This window comes from Trachypithecus francoisi, unplaced genomic scaffold (genome assembly GCF_009764315.1).
Source record: "Trachypithecus francoisi isolate TF-2019V2 unplaced genomic scaffold, Tfra_2.0 Lachesis_group11, whole genome shotgun sequence".
Taxonomy (NCBI): Eukaryota; Metazoa; Chordata; class Mammalia; order Primates; family Cercopithecidae; genus Trachypithecus; species Trachypithecus francoisi.
Window position 1 is genome coordinate 15,361,051 of NW_022681456.1, and position 20,632 is coordinate 15,381,682.

A 20,632-nucleotide genomic window follows, 5' to 3' on the forward strand; every position below is an offset into this window, starting at 1 on the left:
ACAGCATGGATGACCTACTCTCAGGGAACCAGTTACTGGATCACCACATCTGATTTGAGATTTCTGCTGTGTCTTGAGACATCCATACCCTTATTGCAGGTATCAAAGACTTCTGCCTCATGGCCAGGTCTGTGCTGGTGCAGATGTGATACACAAGTCAGGGTTGCTGACAATGGAAGCTGTGTCTTCTATTTCCCTTTACACCCTGAAGTGTAAGAACACAGTGCATCATACTTAGAGAGTGTGTTTGGTTGGTGTGTGCTGAATTTTTCGCCAAGTGCCGTATAACCTCTCTGAACTTCAGTTTCCTCATCTATGAAATGGGTATAACTTGAGTACCTTCCTTATTGGGTTGTTGTAAGGACTGCATGAGTTAATGCACATGGAGAGCTGGTACCTGGACCATAGGAAATGCTCAGGCATGGTGCTGGCGCACATGGAGTGCTGGTGATAGCAACCTGAAATGGATGGTTCTGGAAGATTCAAAGGAGCTCAGACTTGAGTTCAGTCTTTAAGGATATGTGGAGAGAAGACAGTATTGAGTCTTAGGAGAGTGAAGGCACAGAGAAGCTGAGCCAGAGCAGGTTCAAGGTGAAAGCAGACAGGGGAAACAGAGTTTGGGCCATGCGCCTTCATGAAGTAGGAAATTTACTAGAAATAATAGGGATTCATGCCAAGAGGGTGATGCCAGTCTCTCCCACTGATGCCATGTCCCATCCCTTGCAGACCCCTCAGCAGACCTTGTCTCATGTACCATCACCACCCTTGGATGATATCCCTCTTTAAGAAATGAGGAGGCGGCCGGGCGCGGTGGCTCAAGCCTGTAATCCCAGCACTTTGGGAGGCCGAGACGGGCGGATCACGAGGTCAGGAGATCGAGACCATCCTGGCTAACACGGTGAAACCCCGTCTCTACTAAAAAATACAAAAAAAAAAAACTAGCCGGGCGAGGTAGCGGGCGCCTGTAGTCCCAGCTATTTGGGAGGCTGAGGCAGGAGAATGGCGTAAACCCCGGAGGCGGAGTTTGCAGTGAGCTGAGATCCGGCCACTGCACTCCAGCCCGGGTGACAGAGCGAGACTCCGTCTCAAAAAAAAAAAAAAAAAAAAAAAAAAAAAAAAAAAAAAAAAAAAAAAGAAATGAGGAGGCAGGTTCAGAAAGGAGAAGTGACTTGTCCAAGACCACACAGCTGGTACAAGGGGAGCAGGACCATCATCGAGGGCCATTTGGCATTCAGTCCCTGCTGCCCACATCATGTTGTCCATTGTCCTCACCCACAGAAAACCTGCCTTTGCACTATAGAGGTCCCTTCAGGGTTACTTGGATCATTCTCTGAGAGCTGCATTACCCCCAAGCAGATCCCATGACCATAGGGGAACCATATTCCTCCCAGGCCAGATCCTGTGTCATGGGAGCTTGGTTTGAGAGGACAGATGCAGGTAACACCTCTTAGGTACCTCAGCAGTTCTGTTTTGTACCTGGAGGAGAACTCCTTTGCTTCTTGCAAGAAATCTGTTCTTCAGTCCAAATCTCCTTGTGGTCAAGGTCTTGGGTCATAGTGAGGAGGAAGTCATGTAGGTCTCACCTAGAGAGCGTGGGAATCCTAACTCCTAGTACGTGAAGTTGTCTGCAATCTGAAGCTTGGCAGGGGTTGATGGGGGCGGGGGATAGTATCCTCTTTCTGGCGCCAGAGTGGGATGGAGCCTCATGTAGCTGTGAGAGCCTGGGCTCTGGATCTGGACAAATTGGGTTAGAAGCCGGGCACTGGCCGGGCGTGGTGGCTCACTCCTGTAATCCCAGCACTTTGGGAGGGTGAGTTGGGTTGATCATTTGAGGACTGGAGTTCAAGACCAGCCTGGCCGATATGGTGAAACACCATCTCTACTAAAAATACAAAAAAAAAAAAAAAAAAAAAAAAATTAGCTGGGCTTTGGTGACACATGCCTGTAATCCCAGCTATTTGGGAGGCTGAGGCAGAAGAATGGCTTGAACCCAGGAAGCAGAGGTTGCAGTGAGCCAAGATCACACCACTGCACTCCAGCCTGGTCAACAGAGTAAGACTCTGTCTCAAAAAAAAAAAAAAAAAAGCAGCTCAGAACTTTCTGGACTCAGTTTCTTCATCTGTAAGATGGAACTGCCTGCAAGGCTTGATGTTAATATTCACTTGTACATTCATCCACAGTATAGTTTTGGAGGACACGCTGTGTGTCAGACATTTTTCTAGGCCTTGGAGACAACATTAGTAAGCAAGATTGAGATAGAGCTCATATTTTAGTTGGCAGAGATAGCAAACAAAGAAATTCAGGCACTGCTAGAATAAGAATTTCATAGAGTGGCCAGTCCTATGTGTGGTCCCCAGTAACTATCCCACAAAAAGCAGTAGGTATTTTTCTTATTCTAGTTATGATGCCAAAGAATCCCTTGAGATGAGGGTACTGTCTGCTAGGGTTACTATAACAAAATACCACAGGCCGAGGAGCTTAAAGAATGGAAATGTATTTTCTCACAGTTCTGGAGGCTGGAAGTCCAAGATCGAGGTGTTGGCAGGGTTGGTTTCTCCTGAGGCCTCTCTCTCTGTCTTGCAGATGGCCATCCTCTTGCTGTGTCCTTACATGGCGGCTCCTATGTAAGCTGGTGTCTAGTGTCTTGTCCTCTTCTTATAAAGACACCAATGATATTGGATTAGGACTCTCCCTTATGATGTCATTTACGCTTAGTCACCTCTTTAAAGTCTCCATCTCTAAATACAGCCACATTCTGAAGTCCTAGGGGTTAGGACTTCAACATAGGAACTTGAGGGGGCGATAAAATTCAGCCCATAACATGCATTGATGGTGAGAACCGAGAGAATGTCTTAAGACCAAAAAACTCAGTGTGGGGAGAAGAGGCACTTCGGCCAAGTATTCCTTGCACATCTTTTCTCTGGATGCCTTTGATGATGCTATTGTATGCTCTCTTCTTCAAGGAGAGCTTCTTGCTTCCCAGGCCTGGCATCATCACCTTATCCCAATGATGGACACCCTCCTCCACTTGTTCACTGTCATTCTCAGACTTTGTGTGTTTGAGAATTCAAGTCATAGCATTTGTACACTATGACTTATTTAGCCCTTCTACTATTGATGGTCATTGAGATGCTCCCAGTGTTTGTGTGGCCCTTATGAATAATGCTGCCATGAACATTCTTACAAAGGTCTTTTTTTTTTTTCAGACATGGGCACTCATTTTGGTTATGTACATGCCTGGGAGTAAAATCGTTGGGTCAGAGCTTTTTTAGTAGATACTGCCAAGTCATTTTTCAAAAACGGTTGTACCAATTTACACTCCCACCAGGATTTTAGAAGAATTCTGGTTGCCTTATATCTTTGCCAACATTTGTAACTGTCAATCTATTTTTAGCTATTCGGGTGGGATCTATACTATAGTTTACTTAACATTTTTTTAGCCAACATCTTCTTTTCTTTCTTTGTCGGCTTGTTCTTCTTTTTCTCTTCCTTTTTCTCCTTTGTCTTCCTTTTTCTCATCCTTCTTTCTCTTCCCCCTCCCCTTCTTCTTTTTCTCCTTCTTAGTATCTTTTGCATATAGAAAATAATTACTATGAAATTATAGATTTGACGTGCAAAGTCTATTTCTTGAATTTTGTTAAAATGCAAAAAGATGCATACATGTCTTCTTTAAAAGGACAGCATGTTCCTCCACACTTGGGGAAATGCAGCTTGTGCTATTTCACTGGCTCATCCATGCTCCTCCCCCCCTTTTTTTTTTTTTTTTACCAGGGCCCTGGTTGATTAATGCCATGCTTGGGGAGTGCTCCAGCCAGAAATGAGGGCTATCGCCTGTGGCCAAGAGCAGAGCAGATTCTCAATAAACATCCCTGTAGTGTTACACGTAATGGGGCTTTGCTTTTCCAAACTGCTCCCTTTCGTGGGCTCTGAGCAGCTGAGCCAAGGGCTCATAAGCTCTGCTGCCCCGGAACATTGTGCATTCTTTGATTTTGAAGAGTCTTTCCTGGAGGCCTCCTCTTGGGTCATTGGATCAGCCCAAGAGCAAAGGGTTTAAAAGGGCCACTTGACAGGGACAGCTCGTAGCCCTGTGTAAGACCAGTAGGCATTTTTCCTGTTTGGGGAAATGGTTACTGGATTAGCATTTTGCTGCACAGAGTGAGAATGTGTGCTCTTGCCTGTCCTCAAAGCAGGCTTGTGAGGAGCTTGCCTGTTCCCAGCCCTGCCATTTCCTCCCAATTGGCTGGGCCAGATGCTGCAGACACAGTTAATGAGATGCTGAGGGATTTGGCCGGGTGAAGGCTTTTGAGTTCAAGGGGACACAACCACAGGATCAAGGAAGCTGAGGCCATATGAGCCGGCAGCTCTGTTTCACTCAGACCCCAGCACACTTTGGGAAGAGGAAATGGTGCAAAGACGAAACATCAGTCTGGGGCTTCCCTTGACAATCTCTATGATGAAGGCTGGGAGAGGTGGGCTGGCAAAAGGGTATCGATTCAGTTTTCTGAATGTGCAACCACCTGCCAGACCTAGGCCAAGGGTGGCCAGGGGCAGACAGAAGAAATTGTCAGAAAAAGAAATTGTGTTTCTGTCCTTGAAGAGCCCTTACTTGAGAATTAACTGGGAAGATGCTGCTAAACCAGCCCTCCTGACTTGCAGATGGAGACTGGGTCACATTCCTTTAGAATTCCCCCCAAATAGAAGGTGTCACATCGTCCTTGCTTGAGGTGGGATACATGGGTTAGGGTGAGCATCTGTAGACCCAGCTTCTGGATCCCTGCCTTATGCTAGATGGTGAGGATACAGGCCCTTTTTGTGTCATGGGCACAGGCCCTAGGGGAGACAGATAGTCCTCTGGTAACCACATAAGTAAATGCAGAATTCCAGCTGGGATGCATTCTAAGAAGGAAAGCAGGTGGTGCTGGGAGCAGGTGTAACCAGGAGATCTGGCCGGTTTGGGAGTTAAGGATGGCATCTCTAAGGAAGTGGTACCTTAACGATGAGTAGGATACCACTAACAAGCAGAATGGGAAATAATGTCCCAGGCAGCAGGAACAGCATGTGCAGAGACCCTGAGGTGGAGCATTTAGTGTGGTCAAGGACCAGAAAGATGACCAGAACAGCTATAGTCCCAGATGACACAAGAAGTTGGAGGGTAGGTGTGGAGGGTCCTAGGAAGCTTTTACACACCATAAGAAGAGAGAACAACAGGAAACATTTGTGGGGTTTTAAGCAGAAGAGTGACATGATACAATGTATACTTTTTAAAGCCTGCCTTTGACTGCTGAGTAGAGAATACATTGTAAAGCATCCAAAGTGGGATCCAATTACTCAACCATGAAAAGGCATGTAGTGCTGATCCATGCTAGAATATGGATGAGCCTCAAAAACATTGTACTGAGTGAAGAAGCTAGACACAAAAGGCCACATCTTGTAGGATTCCATTTATATGCAATATCCAGAATAGGCAAATCCATAGAGAGAGAAGGGTGGTTGCAGGGGCTGTAGGAAAGGGGAAATGGGAGTGACTAATGCGTAAGGGATTTCCTTTTGAAGTTGTGAGCATTTGAAACTAGATAGAGGTTGTGATCTTCCAATATGATGAATGAACTTAACGCTACTGAGTTATTCCATTTGAAATGGTGAATTTTACGTTATGTGAATTTCACCTTAATATAACAAAAAAGCAAAAACGGAACCAAATAAAAGTGAGTCTGGGATTCCAGTGAGGAGGCAGCAGCAGCCCAGGTGAGAGGAAGTTGGTGGCTTGGACCAGAACAGTGGGGCTAGAGATGGAGAGTAATGAACTCATTCAAAGACAGTGTAAGATTTCTCGGGATCCTTTTAGTTTTGATACTCTATGTAAATTGGGCATCAGAAAAGTGAGAGAAGTTTTCCCAGATTCCAACACTGGAAGAGTCCTTTGCTGTACTTGGGAAACACATGCATTTTCCTAAGCATAGGTGATGGCCTGGAGCTGAGTGTCTTTCCCTAACATAGATGTGCAGCCTCGGCTTAGCCCAGCCCCTCTGCACAGCTTACCTTATCAGGGAGCCCTGACTTGTGGCCCATCCAGAAAGCACCATGGTACACCCAGGGCTGATATAGCCCCAGAGGACGGGGCTTCCCTTTCCAAAGTTTTGTGCCACCTCCTTTTGTTGATTTTCTCTGAATTGGCCTTATTTCCAGATGAGACATCTGTGTGACAGATATCTAATATCCTACAAAGATCACGGGAAAGAATGTCCTTTTTAACTGCATCTGTGGGATACACTGCAAACGTGGGATTCACTAAATCTTAAGTACACAGTCGCAGTCATTAGGAACAGTCATTTGTGTCTGTTTTTTCCCCTCTGACCATGCCTTGGTAATGAGGGTGGATGGAAAAGGTGAATCCCACGTCTTGTCCGTGAAGGCTTCCTTGATGGGTAGGAAGCAATATGGGATTTCTTTCCACCCTACTCTAATCAAATAGCCATGTATTCTCTCGTTTTCTTTTACTCCCATTCTCTCTTCTGCCCTTCTTTCTCTCCATCTTTTCATCCTACAGTTCTTCCCTTCTCCATCCTTCCTTCCTGTTTCCATTTGTCTGTCCTTCCATCCTCCTTCCATCTGTCCGTCCTTCCATTCTCCCATTCTTCTCCATTCCTTTATCCATTCTTCTGTCTTCTTATTCTCACTTTTATTTCATTTATGCTTCCATTCTTTCATCTTCCTCCCCATCCTCCCTTCCTTTTATCTGTGTTCCCATCCTCCCATCCTCTCTATCCTTCATCAATTCCATCCTTCCACTTTTTCACCCTTCCTTCCTTCTTTACATTCTTCCATCCATGCATCTTTTCATCCATCCTTCTGTCCAACTAACCCTTATTTAGATATACCCCTTCTCCCCTCCATCTGTGGCCATCTGTTGGTAAAACAGATTGACTCTGAGGTCATTGAGCTCCTGCTAAACTTGTGCTGGGTCAGACTTGGTTCTTCTTGCCAGAGGATCTGGTCTTATCACTTGGCTCAGTGCCTCAAGGCTCCTGTCAGGATTTCGGAGATGATAGTGGTTATCTATCACCAGAGGGTTTTGCTGTGTCCTCTTCACTCACTAAGGGCTGTGGTAGATTGAAAGTGTTTTGGATATTGCTGGGCACAGTGGCTCACACCTGTAATCCCAGCACTTTGGGAGGCTGAGGCCGAGGCGGGCAGATCACAAGGTCAGGAGTTCGAGACCAGCCTGGCCAACATACTGAAACACCCTCTCTATTAAAAACACAAAAATTAGCCGGGTGTGGTAGCACATGCCCGTAGTCCCAGCTACTTGGGAGGCTGAGGCAGGAGAATCCCTTGAACCCTGGAAGCGGAGGTTGTGGTGAGCCGAGATCGTACCACTGCACTCCAGCCTGGGTGACAGAGTGACACTCTGTCTCAAAAAAAAAAAAAAAAAAAAAAAAAAAAAAAGTTTGTTGGATATTTCGGGTGAAAATTGCAACTTGGCTTCAATTTTGGCTTCTTCCAGTCTATTTCTATAGCTATTCAGACATCTAATTTGACCTGGCCATCGTGACTTTAATAGCAGGTGACATCACCTGAACCCTCACTCTGTGCTGGGTCCCGTGCCAAGCCTGTTATCTCATAGAATTCTCACAATAGCCTTCTGAGATTGTGTTAGTATTGTCCCCATTGCCCGGATGAGGAAACTGAGATCACTTTCTCAAGGTCACAATCAGGACTTAAGTCCCAATCTCTCTGACCCCAAGGCCTATGAGTTTAACCACTAAATTACACTGCATCTGTGGGATATGCTGCAAAATATTCACTAAATCTTAAGTACGCAGTCACAGTCATTAGGAACAGTCATTTGTGTCCGTGTATGGATGTTTCTTTGAATCTTCAACACTGAGCATTTGATTGGGATGAAATGATGAAATGGAACCACTCCCCCCAGCCCCGCCTTACTTTCCTTTCTTCTCTGACCATGGGCAAGAAAGAGTCCGCCAGTATGTGCTGCTGCTGTAGCTGGAAGCTCCTTTCTGGTCCTCGCGGTGAGCCCTGGGGGAGATAAGCAGAGTTGGCATTCCAGGCACTAAGGAAACTTTGCAGGCATGCTCAGACTCCCTCAAGCCAGCGAGCAGCAGGCCTCCTGCACAGTGGGACTTTTCAGCTGCGTGTGTGGGATGCCCCCAGGCTTAAACCAACAGACTTTTCTGAACTCTCCATCCAGGGATTCTGAAAATCTGCAAGGATGCTGTGCTCTAGCCACAAGAGGGCGCTCCACTCCCGGGCAGGCAGGACGGGAGTTTGGGGGAGGTGGTAGGAGCAGCTGAGAGATTCCTTTTGGATGCAGCTTTGAACCAAGCGCTCTTAAGCACACTCCTTGGGAAGGGAAGAAATGTTTTCAAGCCCACTGAAAAGTTTCATTTCATTCAACTAGTACCAAGCTAAGGGATGAAGGATCCAACAGGGAAAACCACATGGTTCCTGATCTCAAGGAGCCTACAGTCACGTGTGGAAGGCAAATAATTAGGAGGGAATGTGATGTGTGCCAGAGTCTTAATCCATAACAGTCATTTAGTAAGCATTTAATGAGCGCCTACTATGTGCCAGGCTCTGTGCTGGTTGCCAAGAATAGGAAAATGAACCGCACAGAGTCATTGCCCTCAAAGACCACAGTCTACTTGGAAGACAGCAAATGTGAAAAAATGGGAAACTGTAGCCATCAATCTGTTTGTCTGTCTGTATATCTATCTATCTATCTATCTAATGATCAATCAGTCAATCGAGAGAGAGAGAGAACTGCGAAGGAACACCCAACCAAGTCTAGGAGGGAAGAGGGAGTATTAGGGAAGACTTCCTGGAGGAAGAACACCTGACTCATGCTGAAATGAATTAGGATATCAAGGAAGACTTCCTGGAGGAGAGGACATCAGAGCCAAGTCATAAAAGACAAATAGGATTTAACCAGGCAAAGCAATAGAGGGTACTCCAGGTGGTGGAGAGAGCATATACAAAGAGTGAGAAGGTCCCAGAGCCAGACCAAGGTGTGTGTGTGGGTAGATATTGGGTACCATGTTAAGGAAATTGGGTCTTTTCCAGCATGTGATGGGAAAGCAGTTACTGAGAGAGTGAGGTGAGGGAATGATAAGTTACCCGACTCTGTGGGTTGGAGAGGGCATTATACACATGGTAATATCTGAACTGGACCATGGAGTATGTGTAGGGGTTCACCAGGTGGAGGAGGGAGAGAAATGGTAGAAACACTCTGGAAGGAGCAGCTTTGCCGTTCCATGGGGGCCACTAAACAGGGACTCTCCAGGGTCCCCGCCCCATCTCCTTCATCTATTACAGCATTTTTCTCTTTAATCACTCCAGAGCAAAAGGGCTCAGTGCTAGAGACAGGGGGGCAAAGGGAAATATCTGTATGGGGTTTCTGGGTGGTTCTGGTGAAAGGGTTCCAAGAAAAGAGGTGGATGAAGCGAAAGTAAAGATTTGGGGCTCAGTTCTTGGCCACCCCTGTGCCTCTGACCTGAGCATGTCCCAAATCAAACTCTGCAGTATAGCTGGGCTTGGGGTGGGTGATGATGTGGGGTTGGGACTGACACGCAGGGTCTGGTGTGGGTGCAGTTGAGAGATGCACCCTGGTGCCATATACTGCCTGGTTTCAGGGCTGGGACCACCTTCACCGCATCCCTGATCTTCTCTTTGCTTTGGAGTCCTCATCATTGGGGAGAGGATAATAACAGCATCTCCTACCTAGGGTTACTATGGCACTTAAGTGAGGTCATACACGAAAAGCAAAGCACTTGATATAGTCCCTAGGACACAGTCGGCACTCAAATCAAAGCAGCAGTAACACTGGCTGTTGTTGCTATTGTTATTATTGTGATGAAACCTCCTGTTTGATAAAGTTGAAAAATTTTAAATGTCCATGTTTTATGCCTATAATTTCAGAGCTGTATTCTCTCCGTTTCAGATGAAAGCTTAATCAGCACCTGGCTGGAATCCTTGTTTTTAGTGTCTCCTTTCCATCTCTCTCTCAGTATGAGAGGTCCTTTTGGAAATGGAGTAATTTCACCTCCTAATAATCTGCTGGCAAGGAAGATGCCTAGAAAAAAAGAAACAATTCTAAAAGAATCTTAAATACCCTGCTTTTTTTTTTTTATTTCAGCAGCAGACTGTGAATAATTGCTAAGCCCCTCACTTTCTTTATCATTTTTAAATTTTATTGTTATCATTATTATTATTTTAGAGACAGGGTCTCACTATGTCACCCAGGCTGGAGTACAGTGGTACAATCATAGCTCACTACAGCCTCAAACTCCTGGCCTCAAGTGATCCTCCCACCTCAGCCTCCTGAGTAGCTGGGACTGCAGGCACATGCCTCCATACCTAGCTAATTTTTAAATTTTTTATAGAGACAGGGTCTTGCTATGTTGCCCAGGCTGGTCTCAAACTCCTGGCCTCAAGTTATTCTCCTACCTTGGCCTCCCAAAAGTGCTGGGATTACAGAGATGAGACATTGTACTCAGCCCCCCCCGCTTTTTTTTTTTTTAAATTTTAGCAATGTATTTTATTTACCCCAACATTTGATGCATACAAAAGTATTGTTAGGTATTGTCCATTATTATTATTATTTTTCATTCTAAGCCTATTTCAGTCAAGCCTTGCCACAAATTCAAGTGCTAACATGGACGAGTAGCTCTGTTATTGGACAGGGTAGCTCTATACTAAGAAATGGCCAGCATGTGACAGATCCATTCCTGAGGGCATAGTTATCCCCAGCCTTCAGTATACATTGCACTTATTTTTGATAGTATCAGTTTGTGTCATAAGCTTAACTCTGATGGATACTAGCACTCATAACACATTTCTATTAACTGCTTAAATATCACACCATTACCTGTTTCAGTGAGTTACCTATGCATTACCTTTATGATTCTGTGTAAGGGAGAGCCCCTGGCTTTATTGCGCAATTGTTGCCATGAACGCACCATGTTGTAGGCAGAAGGCAGATGCTCACCCACTGGTGGGGTGAGACCAATGCCCATGTGTGGGATTGAGATCAGACATCACCCCTGTCTCTTCTCTTGAATGAATCTATAACTGACCATGGATCAAAGGCTGTGAGCTAAGGGGTCCCTGGAAGAGCTCCTCTTTACGTTCCTTCCTTTTACCATTTAGAGATCATTCAAAAAATATTTAAGTTCCTTCTCTATGTGACTCGCTTTGCTGAGCACAGAGTGTACAAAGAATACCATTCAATCTCTTGGGTCTTGAAGAGTCCCCAAGAGAAGATCCACACTTTCCAGAAGCTTCTGCTTGGTTTTAGCTGCAGATTCTTTCTTCTGAAGGAACTATCAGATAGATCTCCATAATATACTAATAATAATTCACGTTTCTACTTTGTATTGAGTCACTTATGGGCATTTTTAAATTCACTCCACAATTCTCCGAAGAAAGACTCTTTTGTAGGCAAGAGAACTGAGGCTTGAGAAGTTTAATGGACTTACCCTGGGTTGGTGAGACTAGTTATTTGAATCTGGGGAGTCTGGCCCTAGAATGGTGTAATTCCTATAAGCTGCACCTGCTCTCCTCCAGCAATGCTGCTATGGTGGGCACAGCGATGAAGGGTGGGGGCACCCAGGGTCCCTTTTCTATATCATTCTTCTGAATCTGGCAGCTGCCTGTGAGGTACCCCATCAGATCCAGCCTATGATCTGGGGGAGCACCCTCTCTCCTGATCTCCTAAGGTGGGCACCGTCTGAGACTCCTGGCAGGCACTGGACCAAGAGCCAGACAGAGCTGTGAGTGGGCTGAGAAGAAGGAGCCCAGCACTAGAAGTTCTGAGCAAGAGGAAGCGTTTCCAGAAGAGGCACTGGGATCCTACCGAAGGCTTAGTCTACTTAGATCTCTTGAAAGTCGTCAGGCTTAACACCTACAGAAACGCACTGATTATTGTTCCCTGGAGGAAGGGCAGTGGATTTGGAGAGGAAACATGTAGATGGTGAATGCCACCTTGACACAGATCTGGAATCACTTGAGGACAGCCTGGGATTTGCTGTTTTTGTCAAATGGCCAAAGGGCAGCTTGGCCACAGGTTGGGGGCTTGGAGCTCTGGGGACTCAAGATGTTTAGGCAAAAGTTGTGGGATTGGAGTTGGAAGCTGAACTTGACCCTGGCTCTCTAGAGCTTCTCTAGGGAGCTGGGCAAAAAAGAACAGCTGAAGTGTTTGCTTGTGCTCCATGGCAGAATGAGCTTCTCAGAGGGACCTAGGGGTGAGAGGGCAAACCCTTGTTGCCCAGCCCTGTGTCTCTACCTAAAAGCCTGTGGGCTCTTCTAATTTCTCCCTGTGGGTTTTGGATCCCCATGGGAAACACAAGTCTGGGCCTCCCTGCTGTAACTTTGTGCACCTATGGATATATTTCCTTTTCCTCTTTTTCTGTCTCCCTTTCAGAGCCAAGAAGAAGAGCAAACCATTGAACCTCAAGATCCACAGCAGCGTCGGCAGCTGCGAGAACATCCCCTCTCAGCAGCGCTCTCCGCTGCTGTCCGAGCGCTCCCTCCGCTCCTTCTTTGTGGGACACGCACCTTTCCTGCCTTCCACCCCTCCTGTTCACACCGAGGCCAACTTCTCTGCAAGTAAGTCACCCGCCGGGCTGCACTGGGGACGCCGGCCGCGCCACCTCCTTCTCCCCAGCACCTGCTGTCCTCTGCGCCAGGTGCACACTCTCTTTTCTTTATCTCAAGGGCTTGTAAAATGCTCACTGATAGAGCTTCACCCATGCTCTGCCCATGGCTCCCCCCCCAACATCTGCCTATGCCAGTCACATCCATTTGGATGGTTTTGGAGGGGGGCATCGTTGACGCTGGGGAGGTTGACTGGGTGTTGTCATTGGTGCCTGGTTCCCGTTCTTTCCCCTGCAGGTGTGAAGGAAAGATAGAGGAAGGCAAGCAAGCATTCAGGGAGGCACCCGCCCTCTCTCTCCCTCCTCCCCGCTGTCTCTCAGCTGCCTGATTACAGGACTTTTCTTGGCCGCTGTGGCTAAGGCATCTATGATTCAGTTTTATATTTTTTTCCCCACTCAGGTCAACATATATAACCTTTCCATCTCAAAGATGTATTTGGGTTCAAATGGGGTTGAGCATGGCCTGGGGTGGTTTACTTTCTGCTCTTACGAATTTCTGCTGGAGACAGGGTGGTTATTACTTGGAGCAGAAATGGAACTTTTTGGTGATGAAGGACTGAGGTTTCAGAAGGTGTTTAATCTTCTCTAGCCAGAGGCCCGATTTGCTGAACAGGCACAGACATGGTCAGAGCGGCACCCCCCTGAATAAAGCCCAGCCAGTCCTCCAGCCAAGACAGCAACTTTTATTGATTGATTGCTCAAGAAAAGGAAGGGCTCTGAGAATGTAGAAGACATAATCCCTGGCCCTTAATTCAGCCACAGGCTGTGCACGTTGTGTTGCTGCTCTGAGAAGTGATGGACATGTTCACTAAGCACTGATACATGCTAATCACTCACAGGCAGGGCCCTGTTTAGTTCTTGCAACAATCCCTTGTGCAGATGGATTATTCCCATTGTACAGAAGGGGAAACTGAGGCCCAGGGACGTCAAAGAACTTGCTCAAAGTCACACAGGTGTTGAGTATTTGAGCTGGGATTTGAATTCGGTTATTCTAACACATCACGCATCATTTGATAACCATGACGGCTCAAATAGCCAGCAGAATGCCTTTCTCTAAATGTGGGGTTTTCTTCATTACTTTCACGTAAGGGTTCCTACATGTTGAGAATTTGACAAGATCTATTAATTCTTGCCTGGAAAAAAAGGCACATGTAATATCCAACATCCAGCTAGATGGTTAGGCTCGGGCCTGGATGGTGAGCTTGGTTTATAGTCCACGGGTATATATGGCGCATCCATGGTAGGAATCAGTTGAGGGTGTAGACTGAGAAACCGTGTGGACATCATATAGGAGTCAATCCAGAAACTGCCTTGTCTCAGTGCCCAGGTTAGGCAGGCTCTAAATTGAGCAAACTAAAATAGCACCCACGACTCACAGGTCCACATCAGAAAGCCAATTTATTAATTTGTCCAGAGAAATCACTGCCAGAGAGAGCACCCTTCATGAGGGTGGGCCTGCGAGCTAGTCAAAGAGAGTGGCTGCATGAGCGTGGATGAAGAAAAGCATGATAGTGACATGTCCAGTGTGTAGCAACAGCCAGGTGAGGCAGATGTCGTGACCAGGAACAGATGCCTGGGTTTGAACCCCAGTTATTCTACTTTTAAGCAATTGTGCATGACCTCAAGTGAGTTCAAAGCCTCTGAACCTGTTTCCTCATCTGTAAAATGGGGACAATAAGAGGTTCACCTTGTAGATAGTTGTGAGGATTAGATAAGCTCATGCATGCCAAGCCTTCTGCACAGTTCCTGGCACACAGTAGATTCATAATAAATGGTGGCTTTTATGATGATGTTTTATTCTTGAAGCACTTACAGCCTGTGGTCTGATGGTTAATTTGGGGCTTCTGTGGCTAAATGCCTTGCAGTTTACTCCCCCTCCCCACTTACCCATGGCCCTAAGGGTGCTTGGCATTTGCCTTGGCATGACTCTGGGTGGCTGCCTCTAGCAGCCATCTGTCCTTGGTCATCGCCATCCTATGAGTAAATGTCAGCAGGGCCCCTCCAGGGGTTTGACCACTGCTCTGCATTTTAGTTTTGGCCAGAGTAAAAACATCTCCCTCCTGCTTTGAAAAAAGAAAACAAAAAACAAAACAAAAAAAAACCCACCATGGATTTGAACATTTGAGCCCCTGTCCCTACCAAAGAGTTTTTGAGGATTCATTGTGGCTTCTAACTTTTTGTTCCCGCCCTGGTCTCCACCTAAGAGGAAAAGCTTTTCTGCTTGCCTGTGGACAGGAGCAAAGTCCTTAATTAAAAGGCAGCTCCCAGCAGTAAGAGGCACCAGGAGCACAACTGCCCCTTGGACAGTCTTGGTTCTTGCATGCAAAGAAGTTGCTCTCTGATCTCCCAGAAAGAAGAAAGATAGCATTTGAGTCTCAGTGGAAGAATGAGTGTGTAACCCAAATATTAGCTGAAACCCCAGGGACCAGTTCCCTATCTGTTGATTGTAACAAGTAACAGAAACAGAGGCAGCCAAGTTCCAGTTTGGGAAATGAGATGCTCTCTGTTGGAATTTCAGTGTTGCTGCCGGTTGCCTGTGTGGCCTCTGTCTCTGCCTAGTGTGTCAGCTGCACTATTTCAGTTAAGACTCGCCCCAGTCCGTGAGGCAGGTGGTAGAATTCCCATGTTACAGATCAAGAAACTGAGGCTCAGAATGGTGCATGAACTTGTCCTGGGGTCCCTTCTGAATCCACACGCAATCTAGCCTGCATTGTATCACTTCAATGCAGCAAGTTCCTTTCTCTATCTGGGTCTCAGTTTCCCCAGGCGTATGCACTCCCTGAGGGTCCATTTCAGTGACTCTGAGGTCTACCCACTGAGTTTTCCTAGGCACATCTTTTGATGCACTTAGAATGCTGGTTCTGGGGACGCTGGGTGGGGCTTGGGGTTGGGAGAACACAGCTACTGGGTGCCGGCTCCTCCTTGTTTGTAATCGTTCCCATTCCCCCGCCACTGTGAATTTCAGAAGAGAACTCCCTGCTTTTGGGCCCTGGTGGCAGCCTTCCTCCTGCTGACCCAGCCAAGGGGGCCCCTGGGGCTGCATCCATGCCCGGCTCAGTCTGTCTGCCTGTTTGTCACTGTTGGCTCTGGCTGTGGTCTGCACTGTGAAGGGTGGTGACACGCCATCTTGTTCCCCCATGATGGTAATGCCTGGGGACAGCGTTAGGCAGATCTGGCTGTAGTGTGGCCAAGCCTCACAACCTCAGGGTGCCCAGCCACCTCGCGTGGGGCATGAGAAGGACATCATCTTCTTGGGGCTTACCCTAGTCCTCTGGCCTGGGAGTGGCAACTGGGGAAAGGGAGGGAGGGGAATGGCAGGATCCTTCGCTGATGGAGGAATCTGTCTCTGAGGTTCACCAGCCCTTGGGTTTCATAGCCTCACTCAGGTAGGGCTAGTATGAAAGACATCAGATGCTTCTGTTCACCACTTGACTCAAATGAACCTGCTTCCCAGAGAAATAGAGAGCAGTGGACTTATCTCTCCACCCTTGCTGTATTTAGTCTGTGTTGCGTTTGGGTGGGCCACCATGCTCTCCTGGTTTGGTTAGGTGCTCTTCACCAATGGACCATCTTTACTCCACCAGTCTGCAAGCTTGTGAGCTCCTTATTTTCTATCTCTGATCCCAGCTGATGGAGGTCAGGCTGTCTTAAATCCCCTAAAGAAAGCCTACTTCAGAATGAAAGAGTGCCACCTAGATGGAAGAAATAATTGTCATCATTCATTACCGGCTAGTAGAAGTGACTTTGGGTTTAAAGCAACTAACTGGATGCTGGTAAGTCACTGGACAAATCAACCTCTTGAGTCTATTTTCTACCCAGCAACGATGCAGTGAGGATACACTGAGAAATGCATGTAAATTCCCTAGCATGGAGATTGGTACTTACAGCACTGAGTCTTGATAAAGGGTGGCTTTGGGAGCTATTGCTATATGTTACATGATGAAGTGGCTTGCAACAATGATGAAAACCATGGTCACCATAGCAATCGGCATGTATTGTGTTGACAGTGTTCCAGGGATTGCACAAAGCAGTTTACTTTTATTATTTCATTTAAGCTCCACCATCCTCTATAAGGTAGGTACTACTATTATCCCCATTTTACAGATGAAGAAACTGGGGCTGAGAGAGTTTAAGCACTTGGCCCAAGGTCACAAGGTTAGGAAAGAGGTGAGGTTTGCCATCCTTTTGAATCTTCCACTCTGCAATGCTAGGTTGTGAAACTGCAATGTCATCTTCATTAAAACTTGCTTGCTCATCAGGTAGAGAACTGAGCATGCTCAAGTTTTCTCTCCGATGCCCTTGCATTACTGGGGGAGCGTGTTGTGGGTGACAGCCTTGCTCAAAGGATGCCTCTTTGTCAGTGTGCTGTGCTCACTTAGGAAGCAGCACCCGCATTGACTGACCTTTTGCTGCTCCACCTAGACTCTGTTGTTATTATTCTAGGGATCTGTTGTCCCAGGTTGTAGCCATCCCCGTAGGGGCCAGGCAGTTGCAGAAAGTAGCCAAAATTACAAGCTGCAGGAAACTCCTGCAACTCATCCATCCTGGACATCTCTGGTAGAAGATGAAGAATGACATAGTAATTTTGCCACCTGCAGTTTTCTGGGTGTTTCTTTATTAGCTGCCCATGACTCACTTAGAAGGCTGGTTTTGGAAACTCTGGGTGGGGCTTGGGGTTGGGAGAACACAGCTACCGGCTGCAGCAGCTTCAGAGCAGCAGCTACCAAGGGGAGCAAGTGACTGATGGGTTCCAGAACTTCCCCGTCTTGGTCTTAATGACACCAGCTGGAGTACCCACTAGCCCTGGGTCTTATGAAATACTGTCCTTCATGAGGTGTCTTGAAAGACGGCAGCCCCTCAGCTCATCCCTGCTCTAAGCAACTCCTGCTCTTTGTCCTGGGGACAAGCTAAGAGAGAGTTGACCCTCATTTGATAGCCTGGCCTTGTGTGTACCTTGAGGCTGAGTCAGAAGCCTGGTTTGTCGAGGAAGGCAGCAGGTAGCAATAAAGACTGATGGAGCAGAACTGCCTGCTCCCAAGAAAGCCACTGGAAGGGTTATAAAGAGACTCAGGATGGGGGTGATTATATAATGGGGTTTAATGAGGCTTAAGGCCAAGGTTCATTACCCCCAGAAGAGAGGGAGGAGAGGCTCATGTCTTGACAGAAGTTTGCTGACTGAACCACAGTCTTGTCTCAGAATTGGAAGATATTTTGAGCAGCTGGGGTTTGACCAGACTCAGTGGTGCCAATTGCAAGGGGAAAGTAGATATCCTATTGGAGTTCCCCAAAGGGCTTTGCTCCCCCAAAATGAGCTGGGGTAGGTGCTGGTATCTCCTCTTTCCTGGGGACTCAGCAGACACAGGAGGTACCACGTTGCCTGGCATCTTTTAGAAACTCAGGTCCCAGCAGTTTTTTAATGGGTACTGACCACCTGCTACATGCCAGGCAGATGTAGATGATTTGCAGGCATTACAATATATAAACCTGGAAATAAACAAAACGCTACAGAACAGTTCCTAATGAAAACCACTGATCTCTTGCACTATCCCTCCTCAATCCTGCTTCCCAGAAGCAGCCAGCTTAACTCTTTCTGCCTGGTTAGCCAGGTTCTACCAGGGGTTCTCAAAATGTGTTTCAGACCACCATCACCAGCAGCAGCAGCATCCCAAAGCTTATTAGAAATGCAAATTCTTGCTCTTCCCCTCCAGTCCTATTCAATCAGAAGTTCTGGAGAGAGGTCCAGTAATCTGAGTTTTCACAAGCTCTCCAGGGAGTTCAGCAGGCTGGCATTTCAGAATCCCCGGGTTATGTGACAGTTGTTTTTAAAGCTTTCATTTTGAAGTAATTTCAAATTTACAGGAAAGTTGCAAGAACAACACCAACACAGGGAACTTCGAGGCCCCTCTTTACTTAGATTCATTGGTTTTTAACATTTTCCTACATTTGCTTTTTTCTCTCCTTTCTTTCTCTTTCTCTAATTTTTGTGAACCATTTGGGACTAGGCTGCATACTCTCTTACATAACCACGTAGGTTACCAATTTCAGGAAACTTGACATTGAATCAGTACTTTCATCTCCCCAGATTCCAATTTCATCTATCGCCCCAATAGTATCCTTTAGAGCAATTTTTTTTTCTGGTACAGGATCGAATCTGGGGTCACATACTGTGTTTAGCAGTTATGCAAGCTAGAACAGTTTCTCAGCCTTCTTTGTTGTTGTGTATGACTTTGGCCTCTTTGAAGAGGAGGGGTCAGTTACTTTATAGAACATCTCTCAATTCGGGTCTGCCCGATATTTCCTTCTGGCTGGACTCAGGCTAGATGTCCTTGGCAGGATGCGAATCTTTCTTGGTATATCATGTCTTTATAGAAAACTCCACTGTGTGGGATCAAGAGACTTAAGGTCCTTCTGTGCCCTGCACACTTGCCCCGTGGATTTCCAGGAAGCCAGGAGCCCAGCCCTCAGCCTTCCTTGTGCTTCTCTGTGATGGGATGGGAGTTATTCCAGATGTAAGTTTCTCTCAATATGCAAGAAACTGACACAGAAGATAAAGCCTGGATGGAAGCAATTGGCCTTAAGGGACTGCACGTGTGTCAAATTGTCATGATTCCGTTGCAGATGTATCTATTGAATATCTTTATGTTTCAAAGGAGTTTTCAACCTCTTGTGTGTTCATTTCCACCCGTTTAATGAGGTAGATTTGACCTGGTCAAGGGTTGAATTGTGGCCTCAAAAAGATGTGCCCAAATCCTACCCCACAGACCTGTGAATGTGCCCTTATTTGGAAATAGGGTGTTGGCAGGTTGATCAAGTTAAAATGAGGTCATTAGGATGGGCTCTAGTCCAGTATGACTGGTGTCCTCATAAGAAGAGGGAAATTTGGACAGAGATGCCAGGATGGCACCAGGTAAAGATAGGGACAGATATTGGAGCAATGTGTCTACAAGCCAAGGAACGCCAAGGATTGCCGGAGCCCCCAGAAGCTGGGAGAGAAACATGAGGACATGCTGTCCTCAGAGCCTCCAGAAAGAACCAACCCTGCTTTGAAAATCAAAAGCCCCCTTGATCTTGGACTTCTGGCCTCTAGAACAGTGAGAGAACAAACCCGTTTTGTTTTAAGTCACCAGTTTTTGGTATTTTCTTATAGCAGCCCTAGGAAACCAACGCAGACCTCCTCCTCATTTTCCAAACAAGAATAAGGAAAGGCGGCACCAGGGCCAACCTGTATAATCATGGCAAGTCAATACCTGTTCCAAGTCTCAGTTTCACCTTAAATGCCAGCTGGAACAGGGCTTTTTCTCTGAGATACCTACTGGGTTCCAAGAAGTACCTGAAAAGAGTGTAGCAGCCTGATGTGGGGGAGAGAAGAAAGAGGTGAGGCGGGGCAGTTGCTCTCCAGCCCCAGCAGGTGTGGCCCCGAGGAGATGTGGGCCAAGCGCTGTGCTGCCAGATTGTTTGATTTGTTTAGAAGTTGGAGATCCTGACTTTTACAAGCACTCTCCCATTTAAAAAAATGTTAGCAACCAATTATACATCCTTCGACACTGTGTAAACCCACATTGGATAACTCCATGGGTTTGTGGGTTATATTTTGTTTGAGGGCTCCCAATTTTTAATCTCTGTTCTAAGATAGATGTCAGAGCTGAAAGGGCCTCAGAAATCACTGAGTCCAGCCCCTTGTTTTATAGATGGGGAAACTGAGGCTAGAGAGTAGAAAGGACTTGCCCAGGGCTATAGAGCTGGGACTTGAACCTGAGTCTCCTGATGCCCAACCAATGGCTCTCTCCATTTTATCAAGAGGGTTGACAGCAGTCTCTGCTGCCACTCCAAGTGCTCAGCAACAAGGTGGTGGAAGTTCCAAGGAAGTTAGTATGTCTTTGTTTAAATGGTGACACTTTGTGTGTGTATGGAGGGCTGCTGAAGCATGTGGGCATGAGCTGTATGTATGTGTGCATGTGTGG

At 46.6% G+C, this 20,632-nt stretch overlaps 1 protein-coding gene across 3 annotated transcripts in view; it reads left to right on the forward strand.

Moving 5' to 3' along the window:
- Positions 1-20,632, forward strand: part of KSR2 (kinase suppressor of ras 2) — a 512,275-nt gene that overhangs the window by 291,701 nt on the left and 199,942 nt on the right. For all 3 annotated transcript variants that reach the window (XM_033220446.1, XM_033220445.1, XM_033220444.1), the window contains one exon: positions 12,440-12,624. In XM_033220446.1, coding sequence (XP_033076337.1) covers positions 12,440-12,624 — 185 coding nt within the window. The remainder of the gene's footprint in view (positions 1-12,439; positions 12,625-20,632) is intronic.